We start from the raw sequence: 23,377 nt of genomic DNA, 5'->3' as shown, positions 1-23,377 counted from the left end.
TTTGTAAGTAGAAAACACTGCCAATTTTGCAGGTTATCAAATTCTCCCCAGTGTAATTGTATGTGTGGGGTACAGAGATGAGGTAGTCATTCAAAATCATGTTAAACACTATTATTGCACACAGAGTGATTCCATACAACTTATTACGTGACTTGTTAACTAAATCTTTACTCTTGAACTTATTTAGGCTTGCCATAACAAAGGGGTTGAATACTTGACTGAAGACATTTCAGATTTTCATTTTAAATTAATTTGTAAACATTTCTAAAAACATAATTCCACTTTGACATAAGGTGTAGGCCAATGACACAAATTTTACATTCAGGCTGTAACACAACAAAATGTGGACAATGTCAAGATGTGTGTGAATACTTCCTGATAGTACTGTGACAATAATGCCCTTATTTGCTGTATACTTTGGAAGTAGGCCTATTGGAATTAGGTTAAGGCAGATTATATAGTAAAAAACAATGGCAAACTTGATATAAAGTTCTTGGAGGTGTTGGCAGAATGTTTTAAACTTTTTCAGTTTATGTGCTGTATTTGACATTTACTGAAGAAAAAAACAAACAATTGCAAAATGTTGTGGACCTGTAAACAGATTCAATAATATTTTGTTTACTTTTTCCCTGAACTAAACATGCGGCACTGCCTGCGGATTCTGAAACATTGTCTTGTATGTCTACTCCAAAAATGAAAAAAGATCAGTAGGCATAGGTAGCCTAAACACTTCAAAGCAAAAGATGAACTGTCTGTTCGTCTGTTAAATTCTACTGTATCGAGCATCTGAAAGGGAGTGACGTTTAGAAGGTGTGCGCATCGCATGGTCTAAAGTGTGCAGGAAGCTAAGCACATTCTAAAGTCAAGCAATTTTTTAAAATAAATGCCAACGTTTGCATGAATACTGGCACTCACACATTTTGGGGTATGTTTTGTACTGACACACGGTTTATAAATTAGGCCCCTGAACAAGTCATCACACTGGAGTTATCATTTATGGTTCTAGCTCAGGTCAAAAAAAATGTTTCCCCCCGGGTCCACATTTAGTCTGCAACGAGGTCTGGAGGACCATAATGTGTTATTTCGTTTCCTTACAAATTTGCAAAGAATTGTCCACTAATTTCTGATGCTCCTGACTGTCTAGCTTTCATTTTGTGGATTATTAGCGAGCTGGACACAGTCAAACTCTATGAATGTAGGTCCATTATCATTTCAAAGTATATTGAGTTTGTCCCCCCCCAAAAAATAAAGTATTGTGCTGTCAAACATACGGGGGCCTCATGTTTGACATAGCTAGTTAGGGGGGTGGCTTATTCACTGCTATGCTAGCTAGCTAGTTTATATTTGAGTTAGCTAGGTTCCCACGCTTGCCATGCCAGGTGTGCCTAACTGTGGCATGCCTTTTTTTTTGCCTAGTGTCATGTGACTAACCCTGCATTTCCAGCTAGCTACTAGGTCAGAGAGGAGGGGGACACCTTGACAAAGGTAATTTTACAGAAAAGGTATTTGTAATGCTGCAAGTTGACATCAGGTTGTTGCGGTCCAGGTTTTCACTTCTCAGGGCTACAGATTGGTTCTGTAGTTACCGCTGATCGTTATCATGTAAGTAAGACTGCGACAGTTATAAAAGACTCATGTATGATAGATAAGACCACAAATCATTTTTGGGGTGCAAAAACTTTATTTGACTGCACACTGATTTTAGGATCATCTTTTTCAGATTTGAATTGAATTCAGTGCAATTGAAATACATTCTTTTCAGTCATAAAACATACGTTGAAATTGAATTGAATCTGAAAGTCACACTTCAGGATACCAAAGAATATATCCCATTTACTACTTCAATTAAAATTCACAAATTTGATTGGAATTTGAGGCATTGCTTTCATTCTGAAATGAGCACAACCCTGTTAGAAAGGATGAATATATGTGCATTGCCCTGTTCAGGGGCAGAATGACAGATTTGTACCTAGTCAGCTCAGGGATTTCAACTTGCAACCTTTCGGTTACTAGTCCAACGCTCTAACCACTAGGCTACCCTGCCGCCCCATTGGTACAGTATATACTATAGAAGTCTCTGTGATAACATAAGGCAAAGTAAAATCAATGCTCTTTTAATAAGGGAGGTTCCTGACTAGACACTGAGTAAAAGACTTGGGTTAAAGTGTACTGTTCACCGGACGTGCTACCTTGTCCCGGACCTGATTTTTCTCTCTCAATCCGCAAGGACTCATACTATACTTAACATTTGACTTCCTCATTATCCTTCTATTAGTATTAACATACTTAACAATTTTCCACAGCAAACATCATTCCATAATATAATGGAATTCGCTGATATCTTCCAAAATTATTGTTACTTTGCTTACAAGTTATTTGATAATACCAATCTGATACCGTATACTGACAACGCATGCTGGTCCCTATTCACTTCCTGGATCAGGCAAGAGTCTCTTTACCTTGATAATATTAACTCCTTCCTTACTGATATTACTTTAGCAAGATAAATGCATGTAGCTATCGTTCATTAGTACATTAACCTTTAACGTACATAATCTTCAAATATCCCTAACAAGTTATTAATGTAAACTTCAAAAGTAACCTTAATAAACGGGTATAACCCTCATCAGTTCTTAAAGTATGCAGGTATAACCTTCAACCTTTTCATAAGTATGTACACATTTTGACCTTAACTATTAATACTAGGTATAAACTTCAGATGAAACTATATAATACAGACTTTCTCCTGGATCAATCCAGGTTCTGACCTATTGAGCCCTGTCTTTAGTGATAATATTGATATGTGGATATTTAGAGAGAGACATTAACAGGTGATAGGACAGGGAAGGCTGCAGCAGTGGTAGGTGGGGGAAGGCATCGGCGTGAGTTAGGCTGTACAGGTGAACTTTAACCCTGTGGTATGACAGATCCACTATTCAGCTTCCTGTTTCAAGTCAAACCTGGGGGAGGGGAGGAGGATTAAATAGTTGATCTCCAATGAGAAGATGCAAACAGTACAAATGTACAAATTTCAGCCAATCGACCTTTACACTCACAATCAATAAGGGCTAAATTCAATCAAGAGCACGGAAGATCTGCGTAATAGCGTGATTGAGATTTAAAGGTATTTTCTGATTGAGCCGACATGTGCAGTGTTTACCGTGACTGCAGTCTCCACAAACGTGGGAACATTGCCTTTCAATTTCAGATCTTCCCCATTCCAGATTGAATCTAGGCACTAGTCACCCACTTTCTGTTTTATGGCTACTACTCACCATTCTGTGACCCCTGAGGCCAGGTCAATCTGAGCCAGCTCTATCTGCACCTGAAAAAGACAGTTTGGTGTTAATATGTATTAGTATACACCATTCTAAACAAGTGGTATTTACATAATACTGTTATGATTTTGCTTGAGTAGAACAGAAGCATGAATCATCATTTGCACCAGGTGAGAAAGGTGCGCATTGCTTGTAAAAAGTACAGACTCCCATGTTCACTCCGAAGTTACCCAGCTGATAGTACAGTATGATGAGTACAGTATAGCCATAATAGCAGAAGCAGTAATCCAAATCATGGCTGACCTGTCCAATGAGATCGCTGCTCCTGAAGGAGGCTTTGCTGTTCTTCACTGAGACACTCAGATGCCTGCGCCTGGCCTCCTCCACAGACAGCTCAAACTCAAACCTACACAGAGAGACAGGAGGAAAATACTGTTACATTCTGCTGCCACAGGTTCAAATGACTCTGTTGACTGGTGCACACACAATCATTGCGGGGACCTAAAATTGATTTGCATTCAAAATCCTGTTTTCCTAAAACATGACCCCTAATCTTAAAATAGCCTTTGTCCTCGTGGGGACCTGAGAAATGTCCCCACGAGAGAGAATCTTCCTTGGTTAATATCCTTGTGGGGACTTCCAGTACCCACGAGGATCATCACTAACACACACACACCAGGGTTTCCGTTAGCTGGTAATTGACGGCTTTTGGCAGATAAAATAAAAAAACTTTATTTAACCAGGTAGGCAAGTTGAGAACAAGTTCTCATTTACAATTGTGACCTGGCCAAGATAAAGCAAAGCAGTTCGAGACACAGAGTTATGCTTTGCACATTATTATTTAAAAAATTCTTCAAGCTCTGTCAAGTTGGTTATTGATCATTGCTAGACAGCCATTTTCAAGTCTTGCCATAGAGTTTCAAGAAGATTTAAGTCAAAACTGTAACTAGACCCCTCAGGAACATTCAATGTCGTCTTGGTAAGCAACTACAGGGTATATTTGGCCTTGTTTTAGGTTATTGTCCTGCTGAAAGGTGAATTTGTCTCCCAGTGTCTGTTGGAAAGCAGAGTGAACCAGGTTTTCCTCTAGGATTTTGCCTGTGTTTATCTCTATTCCATTTTGTTTTATCATTTAAAAAAAACCTAGTCCTTGCCAATGGCAAGTGGGGCGGCAGGGTAGCCTAGTGGTTAAATCCCCGAGCTGACAAGGTACAAATCTGTCGTTCTGCACCTGACCAGGCAGTTAACCCACTGTTCCTTCATTGAAAATAATAATTTGTTCTTAACTGACTTTCATAGTTAAATAAAAAAAATAAACACCCATAACATGATCCAGCCATGCTTGAAAATATGAAAAGTGGTACTCAGTGATGTGTTGTGTTTGCCCCAAACATACCACAAACTTAATTTCTTTGCAGGTTACTTTAGTATCTTATTGCAAACAGGATGCATGTTTTTGAATATTTGTATTCTGTACAGGCTTCCTTCTTTTCACTGTCAATTAGGTTAGTATTGTGGAGTAACTACAACTACAATGTTTATCCATTCTCAGTTTTCCAATCACAGCCATTAACTATTTTAAAGTCACCATTGACGTTATTGTGAATTCCCTGAGCGGTTTCCATCCTCTCCGGCAACTGAGTTAGAAAGGATGCAGGTATCCTTGTAGTGACTGAGTGTATTGATACACCATCCAAAGTGTTAATAATAACTTCACAATGCTCAAAGGGATATTCAATGTTTTTTTTATAATCTACCAATAGGTGCCCTTCTTTGCGAGGCATTTGGAAAACCTCCCTTTGTGGTTGAATCTGTGTTTGAAAATAACTGCTCAACAGAGGGACCTTACAGATAATTATATGTGTGGGGTACAGAGATGAGGTAGTCATTCAAAAATCATGTTAAACACTTATTGCCCAGAGTGAGTCCACGCAATTTATTATATGACTTGTTAAGCACATTTTTACTCCTGAACTTATTTAGGCTTGCCATAACAAAGGGGTTGAGTACTTATGGACTCAAGACATTTCAGCTTTTAATTTTCAATTAATTTCAAAAATTCCACTTTGACATTATGGTGTATTTTTCATATCTCAATTGGATCTATTTTCAATTCAGACTGTAACACAATACTTTCTGAAGGCACTGTTCTCAGCACTGTTCTCAGCACTATTCTCAGCACTATTCTCAGCACTATTCTCAGCACTATTCTCAGCACTATTCTCAGCACTATTCTCAGCACTATTCTCAGCACTATTCTCAGCACTATTCTCAGCACTATTCTCAGCACTATTCTCTCACTCCTTGCATGTTGCCTTACATGCGCGCTGCTGATGGGACAGTGAGAGAGAAGCCTTGGGTTTCTGTTGATTGCGAAGATGGAGGCATTTTTCATTGAAATAAAACAAAAGTTAGAGAGTATGCCTATAGTGAAAAGCCTACAAGGGGAAAGTCCTCCGAATGGACAAGTTTTCATGTTGTAGTGGATAAAAATGAGAAGAACGTTGGTGTGTCCAAATGCAGGCTACTGTGCAATTCACTATGCAGGTAGGATGCCATTTTAAAAACTTTTTTAATTACATTTTTATTATTGTAGGCCTATTTACTATCTAAACCAGTTCTTTAAATATACAACACATGTTTCATTCTGTTGAGACATTTTCATTGGCTAAATTAAGTTTGATCTCTTTTTAATTGTGTGCTCTATATTTAGTTTAAGACGGTTATTAATAGGCCTGTTGTAAAATAGATATCATTAGGCACTAGCCTTTCTTGGTAATTGCTGCAATATAAACGGTTCAACATTTTTTTGAAGGTTTAAACCAGTTCGCAAGTGTTTTGGCTTCATTCTGTTGAGCCATTTTCTTTGACCAAATTAAGTTCCAACTGTAATGTTTGCCGCAATATAATATCCTGCTCGTATTTTCCCTGTAAACAATTGCTTGACTTACTATTTATTTTACCCTAATAAAGTTTAGAAACTTTTGCTAAGGTTTAGTGTGGCTATTAGCCTGTTATACTGCAGACCTATGATATGAAGGCAGTGTGTTCTGACGCTCCAACTGACTTCGACAGTTGATCTTGAGGTGATGAATGTTTTAGGTCTACCAGTGTTACTCCTATAATCTAACAATAATGTTTATCTTTATAGAAAATTTACGAATTAGCGTCTTTCTGTACACCTATATCTGTATAGCAGAAGCCTATCTGACAAGGATAAAGAAAAGCATGTCGGTGTCGTAGCATGCCACCGGCATATTTATCTCTATATCGTACAGCTGAACAATTATTGTTTTAGGAAAGTAAAAACGAATAAGGCAATGCTACACATCGAAACACAAGGAATTGTATTTTGGCAATTTGTTATAGGCTGTTTTTAAGGACATGTAAATGTGGCTCACTTGGCCCTTGTTTATTGATGGTGCTGGCTGAGAGAGTGGACGCCCTGGGATATGCACCCAATGCATATCGATGACCGGTCAATTTCTCAAAAGTCCAATAAATAAATCTTCCGTCGCTTGTCGGGCGCCGCATTTTCCTAACGGAAACCCTGACACACACACACACCAACGCTGATAACATCACACACCTTTCGTTATATTCTGGGTTGAGGTCTCTCTTCTTGATGCTTGTCTTCCTCTTGGTGGCCTTGTTTTTGTCGGGCAGCAGCACGAGGGAGACGTAGGTGTCTAGACCATCTTTACTGGACGACTCCAGATCCCTATACACAAACACATAACATGTGATCCATGGCCTTAAAAAGTGTTGTCAATTGGTAAGGTAAGAGAAAGAGGTACAGTATGAGGATTTATTTGAAAATGTATGATAGGGATATCATTACAGGAAGGGACCCCTTCTTTAGTAATGAGTTTAAAGCTATGCTATATGTAAGGGGCAGTAGTTTTTGCTGACCATCATATCACCTAACAAACTCTGGGCTCTTGCTATATGACATGGTAGAGATATGAATGATGCAAACCTGCAGGCATGGACTATGATGGTCAGTTTCTTCTTCTTTGAGGCATAGGAGAGAGACAGCTTCACCTGTCCACAGTTTCCTGCAGCACACGGAAGAATTCCATGACCTATCAGGTCCACCATTTTAGATTCCAGAATCTGTTGAAAGATACATTTCGTAAGTAGTCATTTCAACAAAAACAGTTGAGGATATAGAAGTGTGTGTCTGTGTGTAACCTTGAGTTCAGCCCTCAGTAGAATCTGACTGTCAGGTGAGGCTCCATCCAGACTCAGCCACTGATCCAGGACCAGATCTGGTTGTGACAGTAGCTCTCTGACTGGTACCACCAGAGAGCCCATCGCCTGATCCCAAGCACTGGAGAGCTGCATGTAGAGAGATGGGTCATTGACAATAGACATACTTTAGTTTCTCAATCTGTAATATGCTGCAGTGTTAATTTTGACAGATATTATATGCTCACATTGTAGTCATTTCATCCTTTGTTAGTTTCAGTTTTCAGTTAACTAAAACTGGAAAATGTTTGTCTCGTTTTAGACACAGCTATTTTAGTCACAGAATAATATTTTTTTCCTATTACATAATGAATATTTGAGTTTGAGTTTATTTTTATTTTTACAGGGACAGTGCACATTAATCAACATTTCAGTAAAAGTGCCGGTTTTAGCCAACCGGCAAATTTTCAACCGCAGTCCCTGGGCAGGTTATTAAAAACAATTACAATATAGACAATAGCAACATAGAACAAGCAAGACATAGCAACATAGGACAAGCAAGACACAGCATACAGACAGAGCAACATAGGACAAGCAAGACACAGCATACAGACAGAGCAACATAGGACAAGCAAGACGTAGCATACAGACAGAGCAGCATAAAACAAAAAGCAGCAAGACAAAATTCATAAAAGCAACAAAGTGTTTCCACACCTCACAAGCTACAGACAACAGACAACATGGAGTGGCAACACACAGCTAGGGACCATGTTCACAAATCTGATTGACCTTTAGCCATGTCTTCAAGCATTTTGTGAAAGTGTGATATGTGGTGCAGTTATGTGTGTCTGATGGCAGTGTATTCCAGACATGGGAAGCTCTCACAGAGAATGCAGATTTACTAAAGGTGCTTTTCCTTAGGGGAACTATACAGTCACCTCTCATGGCAGACCTTGTGGATCTGCTGCCATATGTCTGGGTTTTCTGTTTAACAAAAATATTGAGTGGAGGGGGAGCCAGGCCATTAAGGATCTTGAATACAAGACATGCGTCGGTGTATTGCACAAGATTTTCCCAACTCAAGAGCTCATGCTTTCTAAGGATGTGACAATGATGATGGCTATTGGGCTTCCTATCAAGCACTTTGAGAGCCTGTTTGTAGACAGACTGAATAGGTTTTAATGTTGTACAGCAAGCTTGGGCCCAACTAGTCAAGCAGTATGTGGGGGAGTATCAAATCAAATCAAATCACATTTATTTATATAGCCCTTCGTACATCAGCTGATATCTCAAAGTGCTGTACAGAAACCCAGCCTAAAACCCCAAACAGCAAGCAATGCAGGTGTAGAAGAACGGTGGCTAGGAAAAACTCCCTAGAAAGGCCAATACCTAGGAAGAAACCTAGAGAGGAACCAGGCTATGTGGGGTGGCCAGTCCTCTTCTGGCTGTGCCGGGTGGAGATTATAACAGAACATGGCCAAGATGTTCAAATGTTCATAAATGACCAGCATGGTCGAATAATAATAAGGCAGAACAGTTGAAACTAGAGCAGCAGCACAGTCAGGTGGAAGTTGAAACTGGAGCAGCAGCATGGCCAGGTGGACTGGGGACAGCAAGGAGTCATCATGTCAGGTAGTCCTGGGACTTGATTCCAACCTCTCTTTTAAAAAGCATGTGAAAAAGGTAATTCAAATAACCAAATTCATTGATTTGAAGTACAGTTTTGCTACCTCTGTAGTCAAACAATTTCGTATAAATCGGAAATTAGCTAGGTTGAATTTGGTTATTTGAATTACCTTTTTCACATGCTTTTTAAAAGAGAGGTTGGAATCAAGTATGATGCCAAGGTACTTAAAATCGGATACCACCTGGAGCTTCTCCCCTGACACATAGACATCTGGCTCAGTAGCATCTGTTGCCCTCTTTGTGAAGAACATGCAAACAGTTTTTTTCACATTGAGATGCAAACACGAGTCACTGAGCCACTTTGTAACCTGGACCATTACAGTAGTGAGTTCTTGTGCAGCTTGTTGTTTGCTCTTTGCATGCACATATTTAGCCTACCACTAACTTCCATCATGTGCACATTCAGATAGCCTTGTACAACTAGGCCTACTATCCCCATGTTTTAAGAAATGTTAGCAAATTTATTGAAAATGAAATACATAAGTATTCACACTCCTTTGCAATGACACTCCAAATTGAGCTCAGTTGCATCCATCATTGGGTAATGGAAAAAATATGGAACTACCCAGACTCTGCCTATGCCTAGAGCTGGCCGTCCGACCAAACTGGGCAAGGGAGGTGACCAAGAACCCAATGACTACTCTGAAACTACAGAATTCCATGGCTGAGATGGGAGAACCTGCCAGAAGGACAAGTCTCAACAGCATTTCACCAATCTGAGCTTTATGGGAGTGTGGCCAGAAGGAAACCACTCCTGAGAAAAAGGCACATGACAGACTCTGAGCTATGGCAAAATACTATGTGGTCGAATGAGACACAAATCTGACTCCTAATATTATTTTTCCCATAGGACCGCGCAACTGAAAGATGTCAATTATGCCAATGAAAGGAAACTTGACTTGTAACTAACCAACTATACGGAATAAAACATGGAAAGTGTATTTCAAGAGCTGAAATAAAAGATCCCAACAGTTTTCCATATACACAAAAACCTTATTTCTCTCAAATGTGTGTACATCACTGTTAGTGAGCATTTCTCCTTTGCCAAGATAATCCATCCACCAGACAGATGTGGCATATCAAGAAGCTGATTCAACAGCACGATCATTCCACAGGTGCACCTTGTGCTGGGGACAATAAAAGGCCCCTCTAAAATGTGCAGTTTTGTCATACAACACAATGCCACAGATCTCAAGTTTTGAGGGAGCATGCAATTGTCATGCTGACAGCAGGATTGTCCACCTGAGCTGTTGCCAGAGAATGTAATGTTTACACTCTCTCGTGTTGCGGTCCGAATGTCATGTCAAATAAAATGTCAGTCTCACGTGTAATTTTGATCGTCAACAAAAATTAAGAGTAATTTGTAATAGTTTTCCAGGGCATCTCGGCTTGTTATCGTCAAGCTCAGCAAAAAAATGAAACGGACCCTTTTCAGTCTTTCAAAGATAATTCGTAAAAATCCAAATGATTTAACAGATCTTCATTGTAAAGGGTTTAAACACTGTTTCCCATGCTTGTTCAATGAACCATAAACAATTAATGAGCATGCACAGTCCCTCCATCAGTCCTCACACTGTCCACTATAGGCTGAGAGAGGCTGGACTAAAGGCTTGTAGGCCTGTTGTAAGGCAGGTCCTCACCAGACATCAACGGCAACAACGTCGCCTATGGGCACAAACCCACCGTCACCGGACCAGACAGGACTGGCAAAAAGTGCTCTTCACTGACAAGTTGCGGTTTTGTCTCACCAGGGGTGATGGTCAGATTCGCGTTTATCATCGAAGGAATGAGCGTTACACCGAGGCCTGTACTCTGGAGCGGGATCGATTTGGAGGTGGAGGGTCCGTCATGGTCTGGGGCAGTGTGTCACAGCATCATCGGACTGAGCTTGTTGTCATTGCAGGCAATCTCAATGCTGTGCGTTACAGAGAAGACATCCTCCTCCCTCATGTGGTACCCTTCCTGCAGGCTCATCCTGACATGATCCTCCATCATGACAAGCCACCAGCCATACTGCTCGTTCTGTGAGTGAGTTCCTGCAAGACAGGAATGTCAGTGTTCTGCCATGGCCAGCGAAGAGCCCGGATCTCCAGCGAAGAGCCCCCCCCCCCCCAAAGGCAGGTGCCTTGGTGGAAGAGTGGGGTAACATCTCACAGAAAGAACTGGCAAATCTGGTGCAGTCCATGAGGAGGAGATGCACTGCAGTACTTAATGCAGCTGGTGGCCACACCAGATACTGACTGTTACTTTTTATTTTTACTCCCCCCTATTCCATTTCTGTTAGTCACATGTCTGTGGAACTTGTTCAGTTTGTCTCAGTTGTTGAATCTTGTTATGTTCATACAAATATTTACACATGTTAAGTTTCCTGAAAATAAACACAGTTGACAGTGAGAGGACGTTTCTTTTTTTACTGAGTTTAGTTTTAGTCAGGAAAAATAGGTCGTTTTATCGTCATAGTTATTGTTGACATAATTAACACTGATGTGCTGACTTGAACAACACTTACACATGGGTGGACAATAAAGAAATCGTATTGTGTATTAAATCAGTAATAAAACAGGAGGCAAAGTGGTTGCAATCACAAATAAACAACCTCTCACCTTCACTATGAGCATCTCTTCTTTGGGATCACGAACCAGAAAGTAGAAAGCCTCATCCCACTGGGGGGAGTTGGTGCGATCACACACCTTCAGAGAGATCGAGGAGATAGGGAAAAAGAGATGTTATTTGGTCAATCTAAGACAAATTACAAGCATGATCTTGTAAAATGAGAACCTCACCTTTGTTCTATATGTTGTCTCCACCAGAACAAGCTCAGCTCCAGCCTTTGGCTCCTTCCCACTCTTCTTCATCTACAAACGCATGTCACTATGGGTAACTCAGTGACATAATATGATACCATCAAATCTTGATCATAAGACAATTAAAGCTGCAATATGTAACTTTTTAGAGATGTGAGTTATATGGTTGTCATTCTCATTGAAAGCAAGTCTAAGAAGCAGTAGATCTGTTCTATGCACTATTTCTATACTTCCCGATCATAAGTTTCAGACAACTGAAAATATATTTCACAGCAGTTTAGATGGTTCAATGATTCTCTACACTATACATTGCTTGTTTAGTCACAAACTGAAATTAGTCTAATCCTTTGAATTTTAGCAACCAGGATTTGCCAGAGCGATTTCTGCATATTGCATCTATAACACTGAGGTCATATATCACCAATGAAATAAATTACACAACACAAGAGAACAAGTGTGCACAGACTTACAATTACCAAAGGAAACAACTACGCGAATCATCGCAGTTTATCACAAACACCAGACAACAGTAGGCTATAAAGATCATGGTAACATCAGAGGTGAAAAGTGAAAGGTGACTCACAGGCAGTGAGTGGGCTCTGTCCATGTAGACGAAGAGCAGAGCAGCAGAGGGAACAGCCTTGTTCTGGTAGGACTGGAGAGACTGTAGCTGCAGCACCTGGAGCATGGGGAGCCCGGAGTTAAAATGACACATCTTTCAACCTAATGCTGTGCTATTTAATTGTTAAGTGGGGTGGGGGTCCCTAATAAATACAAAACCCTCATATGAGTTATGTCATTTGAGCCAACTGCATTCTGGGTGCAGGAAGACTTCCTTATGTAAACTGTATGAATATGTCATAGGATGATTGTATGAGAGAGAGTAATAGGAGGAGGCAAGAGAGGGTTAAATCAAACTCAGTGAAAGAAAAGATAACAGGGAAAGCGAGAGACGGGGAGACAGAAGAAACTGAAACAGGAAGAACTGACCTGATCCAGTCTGTCTGGTTGTGATACTGTTGGTACCCACTCCAGTACCAGGTGAAGACGACCTGACTTCACATCAGTCAGAGTGTACCACTGGAACACAGAAATATACCCATAGGCTGTTAACAAATGAGGCACAATAAAATAAAGATGGAAAATAAAGCAAAGCTGTGACAACAGTAATGACCTCACATGGAAGTCAGGCTAGGAAGAGAAGTAAATATCTCAATACACTGACTCACCTGGTCTGTGTACTGGGAACTGATGACATCACTCAGCCTCATCATAAACCTGCACACACACACACACAAAGCAGATGCTTTGGCAACTCTCCAAAAAGGTATTGTATTCTTTTGACCATTTATATATTTGATATGTGAAAGTAGAAAAGTAGAACGATATCCTACATTTCAACCATTTCATCCACCATGAGACCAAAGTGCATGAAACTGTAACTCTTATCTTGTGTGCATCCCAAATAGCAACCTGTTCCATATTTAGTGCACTACTTTTGACGAGGGACCATAGGATTCTGGTCAAAAGTTGTGCGCTATATAGGGAATAAGGTGCCCTTGGGGACATAGTCCTAAACTATCAATAGCAGGTTACTGATTAAATGGTGTATAGTTGGGCCAGTCACAACACACCTTCCCAGGAAGTCATCCGCATCCATGTCTTTATCATACAGCTCTACCTGGACCTCCTGACCAGCCTGGGGGTTCAGCACCGTCTGGGGAAACACACATATGTCAGGGAAGATCAATAACAACAAAACTAAACATAAATAATACTATTACATGTTAAGGCAAAAAAGGTAGCAAAGGCACACACTTCTAGATGTCTCAGATATATTCTAACATGAGAGAAGCCCTCCAAATACAGTAATTGTAAAAAAGATCAAAAGTCTGTCCTAACACGCATTGCTTTTACTTTCTTCAGTACAGCACAATCCCTTTTACCGCTCATCTAAATGGGCACACAGTTCAACAGCCGACAGAGATTAATTGAATAAACTACAAGTCCCTCCACACCTCAAACATTTCGTTCCAGGTGGGGTTGAGGTTCTCCTTGATCACACGACTCTTAAACTTGACCACTCCGATGTTGATCTTGACATAGGGGTCACTCTTGCCCTTCTTCAGGCCCCCCATCAGCTTATCCATGGCAACCAGATCCTGGGCCTCCAGTACATGGATTCTCAGCACCCCCTACAGGACAAACAACAGAACTGCAGTGGCACACTATAACCTTTTTGAAGGCATTCTCAAAATAAAAACAATATAAGGTCTTGAGATATTTTTTATTCATTTTGAACTTTTGTTCTTGGTAGTATAAATCATTTTTATAGTCCCTTCAGTAAAGCACCCACCTCAGTGCCAAAACTTGGGTGAGGGGTAGTGTGAGGAGGGCGTGTTTCAGGGATGACATCAGGCATGACCTCAGCTTCCTCAGGTACAGACACAGAAGGAAGGCTAGACACTGTAGCTCTGGCAATGTCCTCTGTAACAGATCTGAATATTCATAAAGGAACACACACACACACAGCATGTTGATAGCTGCTTCCCACACTGAAGATTATCAATGCAAAGTCAGTGTACATGCAAAGCTCTGTGGATCTGTTGTTGAATGGAGCTCACCCTGCCGTTGGACCCTGCCAGGGTTGGAGCTCCTCAGTGTCTGCTGTGACTGACAGTTGGGTGATAGGTTCCTCAGTTTCTTCTGGCTCCTCTATCTGTTGGTCAAAAACACATTCCAATGCTTACACCTGCAGTCAATCTTTTTCCCCTGCCATGCAATTCCTATCAAAACCAATTATAACATGTCTTATGAATACATAAATTATTGTTTTTTGTTGTTGGTATTTAGCAGATGCTCTTATCCAGAGCGACTTACAGGAGCAATTAGGGTTAAGTGCCTTGTTCAAGGGCACATCAACAAATATTTCACCTAGTCATTTCAGGGGTTCGAACCAGCGACCTATCGGTTACTGACCCAACGCTCTTAACTGCTAGGTTACCTGCCGCTAGGCTAACTGTTAACACAGAAATCAAATCTTGCATAATTTGGTAATCAGCGTGATTAACTACTGGGTCTATATGTGTCAGAAATGGAGTGATCTGGCAGTTTTCTAAGTCCACACCCTTACAAAAGGAAACTGTCAGCCAAGGCACCCCCCCCCTCTCCAATTCCATGTGGGCAAAAGCATGAAGCACTCGAAGTAAAGCTGTTTAAGCACTGCCTTCGCCAAATCCTGATATGTCCAAATAACCAGTGACAAAAACCCAAAGACTGGAACTACTGCTGCTCGTTATCTCACATATACCATTATGGCTAAACTGATTTTTCGGTCTACATGCAGAATCTGCCCACGAGGGATTATGCATACAGAGACACCCATACACTGTATCCCACCTCAGTATCAAAGCTGTGGTCAGGGGAGGTGTGTGGTGGGAGTGTCTCAGGAGGGCTGGGGTCTTCTTTGGGGACCTCAAAGACCACCTCTGCTTCCTCAGGTTCAGAGATAGAGGGTTGGCTGGAGACTGCAACAGATCTGAAAACACACAGAGAGACATATACTTAAGGGTTTTATCATTTGCATACAATTTGCAATACATGTATAACTGCAATTGAACTATTTTAATTTTGGGAAGGGACAAAAACTCACTCCTCAGAGGGCACCTCACTGTGTTGCTTCTCCCCAATTGTTGCAGTAACTGGCTGTTCAATGGTAATTTGTTTCTTCTCCTCACTGTAACTCCCACTCAAAATAATTTCTGGACCTGAGACAGAGCCTTGTGGTACCCCAACACCCTCAGTCATCTTCGAGTTCAGGATCTGTGAACAAAAACATGGAGAGTGCAGTTAAAGTACATAATGCGGCGCTTTGTATAGGCTGTGCACATTTTGTCCCACACTCCAAAACGTTGATTGTTGGTACATGTTTGTGAATGTGTCTCACCTTAAGCTCAGCCCTCAGTAGAATCTGACTGTCAGGTGAGGCTCCATCCAGACTCAGCCACTGATCCAGGACTAGATCTGGTTCTGACAGCAGCTCTCTGACTGGTACCACCAGAGAACCCATCGCCTGATCCCAAGCACTGGAGAGCTAGAGAAAGATAAATAAAGAGGGAATTACACTGAACATAAACATAAAGGCAACATGTAAAGTGTTGGTTCCATGTTTCAAGAGCTGAAATAAAAGAGCCCTGAAAATGTCCATACGCACAAAAAGCTTACTTCTCTCAAATTTTGTGCACAAATTGGTTTATATCCCTGTTGGGAGATTTGTGTGGATGAATTGCATTTAACAGAGACTGTGCAAGATGTTTACAGTGAGTGACATTATGTTTTAATTAAACATTATCCATGTTTAGTGACTCCATCCTGAAGCAGACTGAACTCTCACCTTCACTATGAGAATCTCCTCTCTGGGGTCTCGAACCAGGAAGTAGAAAGCCTCTTCCCATTGGGGGGAGTTGGTACGATCACATACCTTCAGAGAGACAGAGAAGTTGACTTTCACGGCAGATCCTGTTACGAGTCATGCATTTCAGCTCTAAGGATACTGCCTCACCTTGGTTCTATATGTTGTCTCTCCCAGAACAAGCTCAGCTCCAGCCTTTGGCTCCTTCCCACTCTTCTTCAACTAGGAGGACACAGAGACCACACGATACAACAGTCAAAATCAAACACTGATTGTGAGCAACTAGACAAAATAAACCATCAACATCTGTGCATAACCCATATCACAGCTGCAAAACTAGACAACAATGCATAGCCAGAGTTCAAATGTTCAAAGTGGCAGTGTCTGAGGTGAAGTGGTGAAAGGTCAGAGGTGACTCACAGGCAGTGAGTGGGCTCTGTCCATGTAGACGAAAAGCAGAGCAGCAGAGGGAACAGCCTTGTTCTGGTAGGACTGGAGAGACTGTAGCTGCAGCACCTGGAACATGGGGAGAAAATAGTTCATTTGAAACAACATCTTGCAATAATAATGTTGTGCTCTGTTATGGGCGTCAGGTAGCCTAGCGGTTAAGATCGTTGGGCCAGTAACCGAAAGGTCTCTGGTTCAAAGTCACTCTGGATAAATGACTAACATGTAAAATGTTATGCCTCATGGGTTATGGAATGTGAGTCTTTTGCATAAAGAGTTCTAGGAATACGTCATTGTATGATAGGGAGGGAGGAGAGAAATTGTTGAACTAAACGCATAGTGAAAGAAAATGAGATAGAGAAATGAGAGACGAAGAAACTGAAAAAAGGAGGAGTGGAACTGACCTTATTCAGTCTGTCTGGTTGTGATACTGTTGGTACCCACTCCAGTACCAGGTGAAGACGACCTGACTTCACATCATTCAGAGTGTACCACTGGAACACAGAAATATACCCAATAGCCTGTTTACACATGTAGCACAATAAAATAAAGGGGGGAAATGAAGCTAAGCTTAGCCTCTCAATCAAAAGCTACATTGAAGCAACATGATGGCCTTGACCTGACATTAGGCCTGCAAGTAATAAAAGGGAGTTTGACCTGACATTAGGCCTGCAAGTAATAAAAGGGAGTTTGACCTGACATTAGGCCTGCAAGCAATAAAAGGGAGTTTGACCTGACATTAGGCCTGCAAGTAATAAAAGGGAGTTTGACCTGACATTAGGCCTGCAAGTAATAAAAGGGAGTTTGACCTGACATTAGGCCTGCAAGTAATAAAAGGGAGTTTGACCTGACATTAGGCCTGCAAGCAATAAAAGGGAGTTTGACCTGACATTAGGCCTGCAAGTAATAAAAGGGTGTTTAACCTGACATTAGGCCTGCAAGTAATAAAAGGGAGTTTGACCTGACATTAGGCCTGCAAGTAATAAAAGGGAGTTTGACCTGACATTAGGCCTGCAAGTAATAAAAGGGAGTTTGACCTGATATTAGGCCTGCAAGTAAGAGAACACCCCCCTGAAATGGACAAAAATGAATGGGAAGTCATTGGCACTGGACAAATCATATACACGGTGTCCAATACCACTCAATTCGGCGTCGTTTCGTTCAAAGTTGATTGCAAATTCCATATGGCAAATGCCAGGTGTAACACTTTAAAAATCCAACAGGTGGCGAGTGCGCTCCACCGTGGTTTTTCATATTGCAAATGTAACACAAGTCAACATCCAAAAGTAAAATTTTGAAAAAGTGAAAAAATTTCAAAAACTTATCACCCCCTTAAAAAAGTGCTTCCTGGACCGTTTTTCGAAATTCTTTCGATTTTTTTGGTCAATTACACATGTGTAAGGACTGTATGAATATACTTTTGTCCAATTTTATTATCATAATTTAAATTTAAAAAATGTTTTACTTGTGCATAAGGCATATGTTTTCTCCATTTGCAATACGATTTCATAGGAAGTCAAACGTCAAAGTGAAAAGTCACTTTTTTGGGGGCCTAATGGCATAAGAAATGTCCAAATGCAATATGAAAGATTTGAAAATTCCAAATCAGGATGTAATGTCCATTTGCCATGTACCATCATGAATTTGACATGCTCATAAATCCTGCAGAAATGAAAAGTTGACTGGCCTGATGAACACAGGATGGCCGGGCAGTGATAGTTGTTCCTTTCCATCACTCGTTGTGTTGATTTCACCATGTCCATTTGGTGATGTTTTTTTCACTATTGAATCATATTTATTTATTTATTTATTTATTTTACCTTTATTTAACCAGGTAGGCAAGTTGAGAACAAGTTCTCATTTACAATTGCGACCTGGCCAAGATAAAGCAAAGCAGTTCGACAGATAAAACGACACAGAGTTACACATGGAGTAAAAACAAACATACAGTCAATAATGCAGTATAAACAAGTCTATATACAATGTGAGCAAATGAGGTGAGAAGGGAGGTAAAGGCAAAAAAGGCCATGATGGCAAAGTAAATACAATATAGCAAGTAAAATACTGGAATGGTAGTTTTGCAATGGAAGAATGTGCAAAGTAGAAAAAAAATAAAAAAAATAATGGGGTGCAAAGGAGCAAAATAAATAAATAAATAAAAATTAAATACAGTTGGGAAAGAGGTAGTTGTTTGGGCTAAATTATAGGTGTGCTATGTACAGGTGCAGTAATCTGTGAGCTGCTCTGACAGTTGGTGCTTAAAGCTAGTGAGGGAGATAAGTGTTTCCAGTTTCAGAGATTTTTGTAGTTCGTTCCAGTCATTGGCAGCAGAGAACTGGAAGGAGAGGCGGCCAAAGAAAGAATTGGTTTTGGGGGTGACTAGAGAGATATACCTGCTGGAGCGTGTGCTACAGGTGGGAGATGCTATGGTGACCAGCGAGCTGAGATAAGGGGGGACTTTACCTAGCAGGGTCTTGTAGATGACATGGAGCCAGTGGGTTTGGCGACGAGTATGAAGCGAGGGCCAGCCAACGAGAGCGTACAGGTCGCAATGGTGGGTAGTATATGGGGCTTTGGTGATAAAACGGATTGCACTGTGATAGACTGCATCCAATTTGTTGAGTAGGGTATTGGAGGCTATTTTGTAAATGACATCGCCAAAGTCGAGGATTGGTAGGATGGTCAGTTTTACAAGGGTATGTTTGGCAGCATGAGTGAAGGATGCTTTGTTGCGAAATAGGAAGCCAATTCTAGATTTAACTTTGGATTGGAGATGTTTGATATGGGTCTGGAAGGAGAGTTTACAGTCTAACCAGACACCTAAGTATTTGTAGTTGTCCACGTATTCTAAGTCAGAGCCGTCCAGAGTAGTGATGTTGGACAGGCGGGTAGGTGCAGGTAGCGATCGGTTGAAGAATGCACGTGCATTTGCAATATGTTTCAATGGGCATTTACCATCACGAATTTGGCATGCTCAAAAATCCTACAGGAATGCGATATTGACTGGCCCGATGAACTCAGGATGGCTGGGCAGTGATTCTGGTTCCTCTCCATCGCTCGTTAGGGTTGATTTCAGAATGTCACTTTGGTGATGGTACCTCACTGTTTAAACATATTGCAAATGGACAATAGTCACCAGCAAGTCACCGTCCATCAGTCAATTAGATATCATTCTGACACCAAACTGATACAAACTGACACCAAACCCACTTTTTCCAACTCGTTTAGTAGCCAACTATCACATACTTCAGAGCTGGCCCAAAATTCACAACGCCTTCTGTTGAAACCATAATAAAAATGTAAAACACGTAAAACACGTAGTTACTTTCTAGCTGCGGGCCCAGTTCTGATGTTATGTGTAGGCCTAGCTGAGGCGACCCCGAATCCCAAGTTTCAGCTCGATAGGTCATTTGGTGCCCGAGCAAGACCCTAATTGGTGCTGAAAATCCACTTTTTTCCATGCCTTGCTACGGGGTCCTTGAATGAGCTATCGGACAGAAACATTGGGGTCCGTCTATATGGGCCGAGGCGGTCGGAAATGCACCTAGTCTTGCGACTCTGGGACATTTCTAAATGTCGTCATTTTTATGATGCAAAAATGAATTAAAGTTATTGCAAATGTACGAGGCTGTTTCTCGGTCCGAGAACCTTCTAGAGCCACGTAACTCACCACGCACTATCGAACTGAGGTCTAGAACAGGTTTCTAAAGTTTCAGAACTCTAGGTCTTACGGTTCTTTAATAGTTCGAACAAGGTTAACTAATGCAGGCAGTGTGTGTCTCTACGCACCCCAATACGTCCTTCCTTCCAAGCTGTGTGTGTGTTTGTGATTGAGTTTTTCTTTGAAATTTTATGGGAGAAATGACTGATTTACAGTTCATGGGGGTTGCCTAATCACACATATCAAGTTTTGGAAAGATCTGCACAGATCGGGAGGACCTCGGGATCATACCTGAGGTTGAATTGTGCTTCTCACCCTAACGGTTCTCTCACTGTCACCCAAAAGCAAATGACATTTAGGGCCAGGCTTCATTTTGGGCCTACTTTTTTCACGGTCGCTGCACTCAGAGCGAGCTACGGTCAAGCGGGGCATCTCGTTGAACTCGGCCCGGCCTAGAGAATATGGAAATGCCATTGCAGGCTTTGTGTGTCTTTAAGCACCGCACTTTGTCACTCCATCCTTGCTGTGTGTGTGTGTGTGTGTGTGTGTGTGTGTGTGTGTGTGTGTGTGTGTGTGTGTGTGTGTGTGTGTGTGTGTGTGTGTGTGTGTGTGTGTGTGTGTGTGTGTGTGTGTGAGAGAGCTTTTCTTTGACATCTGTTGGGAGAAATGACTGACTTACAGTTCATGGGGGTTGCCTAATCACACATATGAAGTTTTGAAAAGATCTGACCTTTTTAACCCTTGGAATCAGCACCTGTGACACCATTTTAAGGCACTTCCGATTTACACAGAAAGCTGAAAGTGAACACATATCCTCCTTGGGGTAAGCAATTATAGCATTTTAAGTTTTAAGTCTTTATGTTAAGAACTGACTTATTTATGGAGGGTTTAGTGAGTGTGTGTTATTTCAGAAAATCACAGAAATCTCGCAGAGCTCCAAAGCACACTTTAAAAAGATTTGTATGAACACGCTGCAACTGGATCTGTAACTGTTTAAAAATAAAAAAAACTATTTTTGAACATCACCAATTTGACATTGTACGATTTCTCTTAAATGACGATAGATAAATGGCTGGTTCTTTTTTTTTATTGACACCGGAGGTTCCTTGACGTTGACGTGAAGCGGAAAAATTATTACTCTAATTTCATTTTGGACCTTTAATCCCAGAAAAATGGCCATAACTCAAAAACAGTTGAGGCCTAGACACCATCTTGTTCGGGGCCAATTGCCCATTATGCCAAACCTATGCTCACCAAGTTTCGGCTTCAAAATATTTTCCGTTTAGGAGATAAGGCCACGTTGTGATTCGTGATGTTTTGTACATTTGCAATATGATTGCATTCGCCTCTTGTGGGATTTACCGGGACAGCAGAAAAATGACCACAATGGGATTATTTTTAAAAACGGAAACCGAATCTCCGAGAGAGTTCGTTTGATGACTTCCCGGAAGATCCGGCCCTGCCGCACGGCCCGACGCAAATTTTACAAACGTTTTCGGACGTCTAGTAAGGGACCGTACATTTGCAATGTGGTCGGTCTCACTAACAATATGGCGAATGTCAAAATGTTCCCTTAAGGTATGGGAGTGCCCCATCGAAGTCAGGCTAGAAAGAGAAGTAAATATCTCAATACACTGACTCACCTGGTCTGTGTACTGGGAACTGATGACATCACTCAGCCTCATCATAAACCTACAACAAACAAAAAAACAGATGCTTTGGCAACATTTCAAAAAGGAATTGCATTCTTGTGAACATTTTATAGATATATCTTTGATATGTGAAAGTAGAAAAGTAGAACCATGTCTTATATTTCAAACATTTCAACCACCATGAGACCAAAGTGCATGAAAATGTAAGTCTTATTTTGTGTGCGTCCCAAACATCACCCTATTCCCTATTTAGTGCACTACTTTTGACCAGGGCCCATATAACTCATTTACTGACCATTTTGATACCTTCTGGAAACAATGCTTGCATTACAAGGAGGATATAAAGAGGGACTTAGGAAAATTGCAATTGGCTCAGAACAGGGCAGCATGGCTGGCCCTTGGATGAACACAGAGAGCTAACATTAATGTCAATCTCTCCTAGCTCAAAGTGGAGGAGAGATTGACTACATCACTACTTGTATTTGTGAGAGGTATTGACATCAATCAATCAAATGTATTTATAAAGCCCTTTTTACATCATGTCACAAAGTGCTATACAGAAACCCAGCCTAAAACCTCAAACAGCAAGCAATGCAGATGTAGAAGTACAGTGGCTAGGAAAAACTCCTTAGAAAGGCAGGAACCTAGGAAGAAAACTAGAGAGGATCCAGGCTGTGAGGGGTGGTTGAATGCACCGAGCTGTCTCTTTGAACTACTGGCACACAGCTTGGACACCCATGTATACCTCACAAGACATTCCACCAGAGGTCTCTTCACAGTCCCCAAGTGCAGAACAGACTATGGGTGGCGCACAGTACTACATAGAGCCATGACTACATGGAACTCTATTCCACATCAAGTAGCTCATGCCAGCAGTAAAATTAGATTTAAAAAACAGATAAAAATATACCTTACGGAACTGTGGGGACTGTGAAGCAACACAAACAGACACATGCATAAAAACACACAATAACATACGCACTATACACACATGTACACATAGATTTTGTGTTATAGATAAGTGGTAGTAGAGTAGAGGCCTGAGGACTCACACTTAATATGTTGTAAAATCTGTTATGAATGTATTGTAATGTTTTTTAAATGTATAACTGCCTTAATTTTGCTGGACCCCAGGAAGAGTAGCTGTTGCCTTGGCAGCAGCTAATGGGGATTCTTAATAAATACAAAATACAACTCTGGTCAAACGTTGTGCACTATACAGGTAATAGGGTGCCCTTTGGGATGTA

General features: G+C 41.1%; 1 protein-coding gene across 3 annotated transcripts in view; it reads right to left on the bottom strand.

The window, feature by feature from the left end:
• Positions 1 to 1,661: 1,661 nt before the first annotated feature.
• LOC109891583 (uncharacterized) overlaps positions 1,662 to 23,377 on the bottom strand; it is an 84,676-nt gene continuing 62,960 nt past the window's right edge. For 2 of the 3 annotated variants that reach the window (XM_031825262.1, XM_031825263.1), the window contains 23 exons: positions 22,122 to 22,170; positions 17,222 to 17,311; positions 16,791 to 16,886; positions 16,521 to 16,592; positions 16,353 to 16,439; positions 15,906 to 16,052; positions 15,612 to 15,781; positions 15,359 to 15,497; positions 14,584 to 14,678; positions 14,316 to 14,457; positions 13,978 to 14,154; positions 13,594 to 13,676; positions 13,189 to 13,237; positions 12,950 to 13,039; positions 12,543 to 12,638; positions 11,939 to 12,010; positions 11,759 to 11,845; positions 7,473 to 7,619; positions 7,258 to 7,394; positions 6,868 to 6,999; positions 3,582 to 3,684; positions 3,276 to 3,325; positions 1,675 to 2,960 (listed from right to left, as the gene is read on the bottom strand). In XM_031825262.1, the coding sequence (XP_031681122.1) occupies positions 2,933 to 2,960; positions 3,276 to 3,325; positions 3,582 to 3,684; positions 6,868 to 6,999; positions 7,258 to 7,394; positions 7,473 to 7,619; positions 11,759 to 11,845; positions 11,939 to 12,010; positions 12,543 to 12,638; positions 12,950 to 13,039; positions 13,189 to 13,237; positions 13,594 to 13,676; positions 13,978 to 14,154; positions 14,316 to 14,457; positions 14,584 to 14,678; positions 15,359 to 15,497; positions 15,612 to 15,781; positions 15,906 to 16,052; positions 16,353 to 16,439; positions 16,521 to 16,592; positions 16,791 to 16,886; positions 17,222 to 17,311; positions 22,122 to 22,170 (2,338 nt within the window). In that variant the 3' untranslated portion in view covers positions 1,675 to 2,932. Of the gene's footprint in view, positions 2,961 to 3,275; positions 3,326 to 3,581; positions 3,685 to 6,867; positions 7,000 to 7,257; positions 7,395 to 7,472; positions 7,620 to 11,758; positions 11,846 to 11,938; positions 12,011 to 12,542; positions 12,639 to 12,949; positions 13,040 to 13,188; positions 13,238 to 13,593; positions 13,677 to 13,977; positions 14,155 to 14,315; positions 14,458 to 14,583; positions 14,679 to 15,358; positions 15,498 to 15,611; positions 15,782 to 15,905; positions 16,053 to 16,352; positions 16,440 to 16,520; positions 16,593 to 16,790; positions 16,887 to 17,221; positions 17,312 to 22,121; positions 22,171 to 23,377 lie in introns of all 3 variants that reach the window. The other variant, XM_031825261.1, reaches the window with a different exon arrangement.

Source organism: Oncorhynchus kisutch, linkage group LG5 (genome assembly GCF_002021735.2).
Source record: "Oncorhynchus kisutch isolate 150728-3 linkage group LG5, Okis_V2, whole genome shotgun sequence".
NCBI classification, from domain to species: Eukaryota; Metazoa; Chordata; class Actinopteri; order Salmoniformes; family Salmonidae; genus Oncorhynchus; species Oncorhynchus kisutch.
Note: the sequence above shows the minus strand (reverse complement) of the source record. Positions and strands in the feature narration are given on the sequence as shown.